The sequence below is a fragment of the Varroa jacobsoni genome, unplaced genomic scaffold (assembly GCF_002532875.2).
Source record: "Varroa jacobsoni isolate VJ856 unplaced genomic scaffold, vjacob_1.0 scaffold_1241, whole genome shotgun sequence".
NCBI classification, from domain to species: Eukaryota; Metazoa; Arthropoda; class Arachnida; order Mesostigmata; family Varroidae; genus Varroa; species Varroa jacobsoni.
In genome coordinates this window covers 38,605-49,902 of record NW_019214143.1, presented here as the reverse complement: position 1 = coordinate 49,902, position 11,298 = coordinate 38,605, and the positions used below count along the sequence as shown (strand labels likewise).

At 39.1% G+C, this 11,298-nt stretch overlaps 2 protein-coding genes across 9 annotated transcripts in view; one reads left to right on the top strand and one right to left on the bottom strand.

Annotated features, from left to right (window-relative positions):
- Positions 1-767: 767 nt before the first annotated feature.
- The window catches only part of LOC111267920 (uncharacterized), a 23,685-nt gene continuing 13,154 nt past the window's right edge, over positions 768-11,298 (bottom strand). For all 5 annotated transcript variants that reach the window (XM_022846504.2, XM_022846505.2, XM_022846510.1 and 2 more), the window contains 7 exons: positions 9,255-9,466; positions 4,931-5,024; positions 4,419-4,551; positions 2,789-3,017; positions 2,146-2,386; positions 1,804-1,980; positions 768-1,451 (listed from right to left, as the gene is read on the bottom strand). In XM_022846504.2, the coding sequence (XP_022702239.1) occupies positions 1,224-1,451; positions 1,804-1,980; positions 2,146-2,386; positions 2,789-3,017; positions 4,419-4,551; positions 4,931-5,024; positions 9,255-9,466 (1,314 nt within the window). In that variant the 3' untranslated portion in view covers positions 768-1,223. The remainder of the gene's footprint in view (positions 1,452-1,803; positions 1,981-2,145; positions 2,387-2,788; positions 3,018-4,418; positions 4,552-4,930; positions 5,025-9,254; positions 9,467-11,298) is intronic.
- The window catches only part of LOC111267921 (uncharacterized), a 23,858-nt gene continuing 19,005 nt past the window's right edge, over positions 6,446-11,298 (top strand). The window contains exons 1-3 of one of the 4 annotated variants that reach the window (XR_015314008.1): positions 6,446-6,572; positions 7,120-7,384; positions 9,302-9,577. The gene's annotated coding sequence lies outside the window, so the exon portion shown is untranslated. Of the gene's footprint in view, positions 6,573-6,665; positions 7,385-9,301; positions 9,578-11,298 lie in introns of those variants that run through there. The other 3 variants (XR_002684917.2, XR_002684916.2, XR_015314009.1) reach the window with 3 other exon arrangements.

Here is an 11,298-nt window from a genome sequence, read left to right as displayed (position 1 = left end):
ACATAAGTGTGATTTTTTTTCTACGGAACAATTCTACAATGTTTTCCGGCCCGCAAATTTATCCACTGTCAACAAATGCATCAATGCGGGTGAAAGATTTTAAGGGTTCACATAAGTAAATTTGCAGTTCACATGTGACCTTGATAATGTTTTTCAGTACTCAGATATTAGCTTTTTAAAAGCAAAACGCATTATCATTAGCTATTCAAGTTTTTATGCAAGAAAGCCCTTTTCCAATATTAGTCGCTGAAGGCGCTGAAGTGCAATTTGTGCGCCGAAAGGACGGAAAGACAATTAGCGTATCAGGAGATATAATTGATCAGGAGAAACATAAAATACATAACCACAATATCAATAACTCTAGCGTAAACAGAAAAATCAACTTGCAAATACATACACATACCATAAATGCTCAATATGAGCTCTACTGAATCCAAAAACGAAGGTTTTTCGATTATAACGGAAACTTCACTCTGTGTGAGAGAGAGGTACTTCTTTAAGGTTAACAAATAAGAACAGTCACTCCAAAAATGTACGTTAAGTTTTATATTCTACGAGTGCTGAGTCGAAGTCGACCAAAACGATTATCGACGATGTATTATTATCTGATACAGTAACTTTTTTTTTGTGTACTTACAGTATATGAATACCTCCCATAGATATACTAAATATTAAACACGTCTCATATCCATAGAAAAACCTAACAACCATTCGGGCCCAATAATGACGCCTTTTTTCTGTTCATACTTCAAATGCTGTGAAACCTCTATGCCAGTCTACGCAAGTACGATACGACTATATCTCGAGTAAAAGACAAACAAATAAACAAGTCTACTTTTTCCTCTCACGGATAGACGATTAGATAATATTCTTTCTGTGTACGAGAGTTGACCATACTAGTTATGTGCGTTGAAGGCGTCTCGAAGGCCTCGAATTTTCGGACAAGTTATCCACAAGGGACCACAGTTTAGGTTTAATGACTTTACTCATAAGTGCAAAAGGTTGATCGATTGAAACCTATGAATCGTATAGTGAAATATAATGGATTTAGCGAATTGGAATGGAGATACTGATCGCTGCAGTTATCTTTGCCATGTCCGGCAACCCCATGCAAGCCACTCAATGGTTTGAGTACGTCAGCTGATGAGATGGCAAGCTAATAATCACAACAATGGTACACAATGCTATACAATAATGTATATATATATATATTAGTAAACAAGTTAATAATAAAGCCGATGTGCGGACTCTTCGTACGATGGAACTTCTAAATGGGAGGAACTGGCAACAGTTCCGGAGATCGAGGACACTGTCGCCAGTGACAATCGGGAAACCGTGCCAGGAGAACCAAGTCCAAGCCTGACGGCGCCTTGACTGCCAGCTGGGCCGCTTAGCTGAAACGCCCTGCACCATGGTGTAACTAATGACCTTCGGCCAGATGACATCGGATTCTATTTAAGCAACAACAAAGTATGCACGCAAGATTAATACGTCGAAAAAAACGAACACTAATGATTTAGGTACCGGGATAAAACGGGTCAGCAAAAAATGATGAAATCTAACAATATTACACATGGTTTGTTCACCATTTCTCTCTACCAAAGGTATTGTTAGAGGTTGTTTAGGGTCGACAGAAATCAATTCAGGTCAGGGATAATATGTCTGCTACGCATCCAAAACTGATAGAATATGGGATATAAGCTGGATTTCGAAATCCGCTGTTTACGTACCGAATGTACTTGGAAAATCGTAGAAACTCAAACAAATAAGATTATATTCAATGCTGTGATAAGGCAAACTTACAGCAACGTTATTGTGACGCCGGCCGACACGGTCACTACTAAGTTGGAGTTCTCCAGTATTGCAGATACGGCGATGAGGTTGGCGGCGTTCAACGTCGCGATGCTGCCTCACTGCGGAAGCGAATTCTTCATAATCGGGCGGCGGGTACCCACTTATACGGAGATCTCCTTCCATCACCTGTCAATGTGTTATCAGCCGAGGCGTACTTGGCAGATGAGCTTGAGTTGAGACAAATTGTTCGGAACGTCCAACTGCTTTACTTTTATTTGCACTATCCCATATGATATAACAGAATATTAGTAGTCATCAGCTGAAACTGCATCGTTTCCAATAGTATCATACCTCAATATAGCTTGGCGGTTTGTCGCGCTGGGCCATCTGCTCGGCTTCACGTTCGATGGTTTCTCTTTCGAGATCGTGAGAAGCTTCCAACAGGTATGGAGGAACGCGATAATATAGCCACATTTTGCGGATGACCACAGCCATTAGAGTAACTGCGGTAAAAGCAAGGACAGCGCCCACGAGAAAAAGACCTGCCTGAAGGTATTGCAGGTTTGAGGACGTTCGGTAACAGTGTATGCATCTGCAACACCATTATAAAAGGCTAAAACCTACGTTTCGTTCACTTACTCCCCAAATTCGTCTAGGGAGCGGTTCTTAGGCGATGTTGTTACTTAGCACTGATCACACCAAGGTCATCTTAGCAAACTTCAGTGCTGACTTTACAACTTCTATAGGAATTAAGTAACACCATCCACCTCACTTTGGTTCTCGAAAACCAGCCATAATTTAAAAAATGTTATACTTTGCTATATATCCGGCAAAGCATGACGTTTCTGTATTTCGCATGGAAAATCCAGATCTGGTTTGGTTATGTCACTTGTAAAAAAGTATGTGCCTCCATAAATTCCGCGCATTTCGGACTTGAAATTAACTAAATAAGGAAGACATTTCAGAATTCTCACGTACTTCTAGTTGAACTTACTCTTCGCTGCTCCGCACAAGGTAGCTGAGTTCTACAACTTTACTGCCGTTCAAGATTGCAACTTCGTCCTGGTCGGGCGTAAAGTTGGAAGGATTCTTATGTTTGTAGCTCGCTGGATTTAGAACAATAGCCGGATCTCGTGTGCAGATGCAGTCATCCTCATCCCCCCTGCACTTGGGGTACTTGCACTTGTCAACGGGTATAAGTTCCGTGCAGATGGGACTATCCTCTGAAGTGGCAGGCAGAACCAAGTGTGGACGCAGCATTCATTATTGTCATATATGGCAGGTGTCATTCCGGATTGCTACGTCGTTAAGACACTTGCTCTACACGTCGACGTTATGTACACACTAGGGAATATAGAAAAGGTGTCTGGACAGAGACTGATATATGGCTTTGTGCAGTGGGTATGTTGCGATCAAATTAATATTAAGAATCCCGTAAGCGGTGCTCTTTTCGACAATCCATCTCCTCCTTGGTATTGTATTTCACTGAGTGATCAGCTCTTGTTTTAAAAACGACAGTGATCTTACTTATTCGTTTGAGTCTCCTTAAATATATTTGAAGTTATCAAAATTATAGAAGCAGTTTTCAGCATTAATAATGATATAACTAAGCACTCCATAAAAACATACAAATATGTTTCTTTTCTAAAGCACTGTGGTTGATATCCTGGAAAACTACATTTAGAAAAATTTATAAAATATTGTTGTAAAAAAAATTTGTAAAAAATTGTGTATGTTTGTTATGTTACTCAACTATTTACCATAGCGGCAACGTTCAACGGTACATGTTTTTGTACGGAACGATGCTAAATAATCTCTCTATTTTTACAGCTAGAGGACTACAGTGCTCACGTAATAAAGGAGCAACAAAGTCATCGTATTTAGCTGAAAGTGAAAAGCATTCACGCTCATGGGGGATTTATGGGGTAACTATCATATGGGCATTGATTTTGTGGGCCACAACACTACTTCTCCAATGACGATTATATGACAGGATTTTATCGGCATGTCTTTACGCTAGCGGGTCATGTTTATTTTGTAGCGAAGAGAGGATTTTTGAAAACAGGACGACTGTTATTGTAGTGCGGATTAAAATAAAATACTTAATAATACATACAATAAATGAATTTGGTCTTGACTGTTTCGATAGATACTATTATCAGCTTGTTTTTGAAATTGTTAAGAGGAAGTTGACACACAACTCGAATGAAACGTATGTTTTCATCTCTAGAGTATTTTTTAAAATGCATTAGTAAGTGCAAAGTAAATCTGCGTTGAAGTGCTCCGACAGAAACCAGCAAAACCTAGCTTATTTACATGCCACGAGACCTATGAAAGTTATACCTGACTGGTAGATACAAAAGGAAAACATTAAAGACCAGGTTTATATGTGCGGGCTAGAATCAATTTTCGGGGGAAAAGCTAACTCGATTTATGGAACATAAATGAATGGGGTCCGAGTTCAACAGACATTTTATTTATGTTCACCAGTTTCAAGCTGACGTCGAATAGAAGCGCTTCGATCGAAACCTAGGGACCGAGAGACAAATAACCACCAGCGGAAATAGCTAAAATAGAAAACTATTATAAAGTATATTGCATATTTGCTTATCCAGTTGACTTACGCGAGGTTCGTGCCGCCTTGATTGCACACATACAGCGCTGACTGGCGCCATTATCACAAACCACGTTTCGGCCGTAACCCCAACACTGTTTATCGGTGTGGCAGCTTTCCGGTCGATCAACGAGGACAAACACCTTCACCAAGATCGACAAAAGGTGAAAAAACGTAGGTTAAACTGTTAGCGTACGTTAACATGCTTTAAAATATGTATACAGTTCGTATCAATCAGGTATTTATATAATTTAGTGAGCTTTTCGGTGAAATCGATTTCTCGCCTCTAACCATTGTTGTCCAAGCCGTGAAAAAATTCGCAAAGCTGAATGACCTATGTACTGTTATCGGCTGTTTGTAAAAGCCCTCGATTATAACGCTTGTACAATATTAGCTGTCGTCAAGCTATTTGAATTTGATGAATAGGTTCGGCACGGGGATGTGTGTTAACGATGTTCGCTTGTTTGAATGGTAGTTCCATAAAAAACCATTTTTTTGTACAGCAAGTGAACATGAACGTACCTGGGCCTGCTTCTCTTGTATGTAACGTAAGGAGCTTGAAGAATAAACCCTGCAGGAGAACTCCGATGAAGACGTAATATTTCTGACCTGAAATCTAGAACAAAGGTAGTTAGAATTATTGTAGGACTGTAGGTCGTAATGTCGCCCATAATAATCTCGAATTTTCTGCAGCTCAATTAATGCAGTAAATTATTTGTCAACTAGCTAAAATGCTTAACTTGGATAGAATTGAAATCAAGTTCTAGCTTTTCATTTGCTTCGTTCGATCAAATATGCTCGCCGACAGCTGTCTCTGTCAACTAGATACGTCGGTTTAAAATTCAAACTTGAGGCTTAAATATAAATTGAGAAATTTCGAAAAACTGGATCGTCCCTAAAATAACCTAGCATAGAGCTGGACTGTGATATTCATTGATTCATATAACCACCAAGAAAGGGATACAATTAGACAGTGAATCATTTAATAGGGAAGAGAAACGATAGCTGTTTATTTAGTATGAAGCCAAAACATACTGTAGCGCATTCATGGCAAGCCCACATAGTTAGGACTTTTGAAGAGAAGCTGCAAGCCGGTACAAAGAATAATTTTCCCTTGAACTGTTGCACGACAGAGTGTCCTCTATCGACTTCAAGCTGGCGATGATTAATCGGATCTATTGAATGTTGCAAAGGATTCTGTGGATCGTGCAATAGATCCATCACTAGCGTCGTACTTTATGCCACAAACGAAGCTAAACAGCTCTAGGATAGTAATATATTTGATCGTGAATTATTTTCCAAACGTATGCATATATTGATAGAGTATTATAGGAACCGGCTTTACAGTTGAAAAGTTTCAAGTACAGTTTTATCATATTTATGACTATAGCTGCCCTTTGGTGATTTTTTATAGGTAAAGTTTCGTTCCTTTATATCAGGCCACTGTATGTTCGTGTTTGGCAAAATAATATATGATTACATTTGTCGCATCCTACACACTCTAAGAGGCTGACTTGTATTGAAACAAGTGCTGCTATAACAGTCAGAACGGACTAGAATCTGAAAACGCTTAACTTACTGAAGGAAGCTCCGTAAGCAAGTTATTATTTATAGATTTATGTAGTATATATAAACGTCCGATTTTCCACTGTCATATACGGAAGCATCCTCACTAAACACAAGATAATGTGTTAGCCAAATTCAGATTCTAAAAATCTATGAAAATCTGCGGGTCTTTAGAAATGCCAAAAACAACTGCCGTTCCCCGAGACCCATTATTGCTCTGCTATTCTAAAGTTAAAATGTGTGGTTGGTCTGTTTTAAGGTATCTACGATGGCTAAGCAGTGAGAGTGGGCTATATGGGCTAGCATTTGCTTAATGTTGAAAACAACCGACAAAATGCTTCTAAAAAGGACCGTGATTACGGCTAGGGAGGCCGACACTTAATGCCAGTTTAGAATTTGTTTACATCCACAAATGTATTTTGCATAGAGACGATAGAATCATTCCGCTAATATGCGCGCCATTTTCGAAAGTCATTGGAGAGTCCCTGCAAAGAATTCGTTCAAGCCTGAATAACTACAGTGGCCACCTCATGGTTTTTACATGAATAATAATTCACAGTGCATTTTTATCTTTGTCCGGTTGATTATCTGCACTGTGGTACGTATGTCGGCAATATTGTTTTGTCCGAACAATACAGTATGCCAATGAAGTGGTACTTTTCCTTTTTTTTTTTTCGAGCTGCTAATAACGACGACGACGACGAGATGTGGTATAGCAAATGTGAAACTCGGTGACTTAATTTAGCTTTAGTTACTGGCCAATAAAATCGGGCCATCTAAACATTTGCTCCGCACTCGAACTAAACGTCTCCATATGGTCTCTTTCACATAAACGTTGTCCCTTTCCGCTTTCTCATGATAGCACATGTGATGGAACTATCGCTGGAAACGTATTTGTAAACTGCTGTCGAGGGAAATACATGGCGCAATCGTTGTTGACGACAGCACGTATGTAGTATGGACAGTCAAGCCGTTACGCGCAGTCCATTCAGTATCGTATTTAGTCTTCCCCCGTGCACGAAGAGATTTAAGATGCTTTAGAACAATCATCGCTACTCTTAACTATGCAATGCCAACGATCTTATTGTGACCACAGATTATTTTGTAGTGATTTTCGTATTTCTACTACGATGCGAATGTTTCAGGTAAATCGCATTTCGATGTTTTGTAGTAACGCTCAACACGTCCGCAGACGTTTCGGTTAAAGATTTCAGGGGTTCTCTGTAATCCAGCATGTCAAACATCCGAGCAAACTAATGATGTCATTTCTCTCCACGATGCAGGAGTTCTACATTTCTTCAATGCGATTATGGAAAAACGCCAATACAGTAGAATAATTCAGACGAAAATGCTGCCCCAATATGAGAACGGCTTCTGGTTGGAAATTGTGTGTCTATGATATATATGAAAGTAAGTGTGTCATATGACAAAGTTTGTTCTTAAGGTGATTATTGCTAATCGTGCTAAGATTGGGCCATGCCTTGTAAATTCACCTGACTTGGACCCGATCAAAAACGTGTGGTGTTATGCCAAAGGGCGGGTCAAGGCCGAACAAAAAATGACCAACATCTCACAGTTTAGGGGTATCGTATGAGACGAAGTGCGGGACCAGGGCCCGGGCGTGACGGCGGTAGCGCGTTCGAAACATGATAAACGGCAATGCATGCAGATATTTAGTTCGGATGCGGAGTTATATTAGATTACACCTGGCCATATGCGAAATTTCCAGGTATCCTTATTTGATTGGCCGATGACTGTATACGCTCGTTCGTGCATTCGTGCTAGGCTAGCTTGTACCTCAAGGTCACTTTGTTAATTTAATTTCCTTGCAAAATTAACATCGACGACACTGGGTTTCATGTATCTCGAAATGCACTGGCTTATGTAAATCCATTGCACTCTGGTCCATATAGACCTAAAAGTGATCACACAATATATCTCAATATGATGATTTTCATAAAATATAATCTTTGCCTGGTTCGAAAATGCAGATTTGGGACAGGCAAAACTAGTTAACATACGAGGTCTTATTTTACTTCTTTGTTATTCAATAAAATACACAGCCGTCTATGCAGCACAACCTTTGAAAAGTTCTAACTGTCGAAAATTCTGTAAATTGGGGAATATTAATATTTAAAATCAGCGTTCTTTTACTAAAAAGGAGTGGCCCATACAGCCCCTGTACTAAAAGGCCCATTTTCCACTATATACAGGAAATATGAATAAATACACTGCTCAATACTAGCTTGTATTATCACAGGGAGGCATTTCAGATCTACGACATTATATTACATACACTACAAAGGTGCTATTCGAAACACATATAAATCTGAAAAGTAGGAGAAAAATACGCTAAAGAAACCTGATCATGGGTTCAATGAGCTTGCATGTTATAACCGATATAGTAATCATTCGATTACTGCGTTATACACGTAAAAAGTCTTTTCAATGGATCTCCCCTATTCCACATAGCCCAGGGATATCCAGTCTCTGAAAAGGGATGAACACGCCACGACCTCGACAACAGCGCAGATTTTTCTGTTGGACGGCCATTTAGCCAACCCCTGATAGTGCCGTATTAATGAAAAAAAAAGCCAAGCAACGTCATTACATGAAATTAAGATACTTACGACTAACTACGTCGATTTTTGTACAGGCTACAATAATGCATAAGGATAGTATTTACAGATCCTGCTGTATGCAAGGCGAGCTTCAAGTGGGTGCTCAGATATCAGAGCTGCGAATAGACAAATGACAGGATCGGTGTTCACTCAGTCATCTCACTAAATCATTACCAGATCTAGCGGTGATAGTAACCCATAAACCATAAATTCGATCCGTTATTTTGGCATTCATTTGCCGACATTAGTTGTTAGAATAGGTTGTTTGTTTTCACTATCCAGCGAGAAGATCCACCAAAACTAATACAATAAAACTCATGCAACACAGAAGGTTACGATAAACAATTTTTACAGGTATATGAGTGCTCTCTTGACATTTGCCAGGCTCTGTTGTATTTGGAATGAAAGTATTAAAAATCAGGCTGATTTCCTTGATTTTTGGGTTAGAAAAGCAAGAAAACAAAAGAGGCTAATTAAGATTTAAATTACTGTGCTTCATTTGCTAAGTTTTACAATACTCTTTGGCTAATTTCGTGAGGTATAATCGTTGAGTTTGGTCTCGCTTACTGATTTGTTAGTGTTAACGCTTCCTTTCCATTATTCCTTTACATAACGATAAATCATCACGATAGTACGATGGAAATAATTACATGTCATACCTTATTGATGCTCCCGATAACGAGTCAACTTTGGTGTAACTTAACAGGCCTTCGACGTAAACGTTGCTAAGTTGCAGCCAAGTGTTTAGACGTGCCGGAGTCCTTGGCCGATATTCGCACACCATTTCGTGCGAATCTGAGCCAAACCTGTACGCCCATCGGCTGGGGGAGAACCGCAGCTCGTCTCCGCGATCGCTAGCGATGAAATCCGTCTAAAAAAAAAGTCTTCAACTTAAGTAAAATCAATGTTAATTTGTTAAGCAGAAAAAATAGGTTTAATAAATCGTGTTGCTAGCATACTGTACGTGCCAGGAAAAAGTAGATATCTAGAGCGTGTCTTTTGTCCTGAATATTGTCAGTGTGCCGCCCGACAACAATTTGGCGCATGGCCAATTTTTTTTGAAAAAAAAGAATATTATTGACTCTGCTATTCAGTGGCATAATAGCTAAAAGAATTGATTACACCAGCTTGAGGCTAAAGCATTTCTGTCATCTCGAATAAAAGTGTGTTTCAGGAATGTTCACTGAAAAATGCCTCTCGATTAATGTAGCTTGATGGAACAAGCTCTTGAAATAACTAAATTGTTATTGTTTCATCGTTCATATTCATGTTAAGCTATAAATACTTGCTGCTACCTTTACTTAGAGATAAACAGTCAGCTTCTGATAGTCGAAACAGCTTTGCTTAGAGCAACAGATAAAAGCAAACCAAACATTATCATACCTATCCAATAGACAGACATAGTAGATAGCGTTAGACTTTTGCTCACCAAACTAGTTTTTTTTTTTTTTAATTGATGCCCGCACGGTCAAGATGAAGGAAAACGTGACGCTTCCTCTTTATTTATCTATTTCTACTATTACGGGGTGGTAAAAATAGCAGATTTATGGATTCTCGAAACCTGTGTTCCCCTATGTTTGCGCGATAGTGTCAACCAGGAATTGGAGAAAAGTTATTGCTTGTGTAAGTTTCAATTAGGCCTTGCACTTACAAGACAAATTAGCCTCTTAGGCAAAAGGTTTCTTTTAATTTAATAGTATCATATAGGAAGGTTATATAATCTAATATCAGAAAAATAGAGTGAGTGGAGTTATGTAAAGGCAATAGGAGATACTAGTTAGGAAACAGTGTAGGGGGCGTCCTAGGGGAGCATTTGAACAACACTGGGGTTAACGTTCATCGGATCGCTCGAAATCAACGCAGCTCAAATGCCTGGACATGATGAGTTGCGTACATAGTACATACGTGGGTAATGCCCCTTTGTCTCGCATCTCTCACAGGTATTAATCTACTTAGGAAGTATGCGCACCGCTCAATAAATACGAAAATCATATTGATTTCCAGGTGAGAGAATATAGTCCGTATTTTTAAAACAAGTGCTATCACAAGGTGCTAAGCTTGCGAAAAATTGGTGATTGGGAGTTAAGAGTGCCAACTTAGGCAATTTGATGGCTGATTCCGTAAAAATACGACCGTATTCAATGTATTTGTTACGCTTTGTTCTGAGGACGAGGATGAGGTGAAATACGTCATCAGCAAAAAATTTCGTTAATCACCTTTGTTTGCAGGTAGTAAATATGCATATGATGTAATAGTGGGACAAGACTCTGTGTCATAGTCCATAAAAATGTACACCGAATAATTAATATCGAATGCCATATTTTTAGTGCTAGATGACACAAATTACATGAAAATGCTCAAATCAAACTTTATTTAAGTAGCATTGTTGGCAGTAACCAAGCGTTTCAGATTTATTGGCCAACAACACAATAGGTTAAGATCAAAGCGAGTATACAGAACTATTAAACTATTTTGCGCCGTATATACAGGGTATACGAGTTTTGTTGCGTTTATAAAATTAGTTTCAGGGGGATTTTCCAAATATCTGGAGATAGTTCTAGAAAGCCGCGAGCGGCATGATATATGTTACAATTTCTCAAACACCTACATATATCACCAGGCTCGTCGAAACCCGCCTTCCTGTAGAATCTATGGCGAAGCCCATACCGAGTGTTTGTTTAACCGTTTGGTTCTTTTCCACTC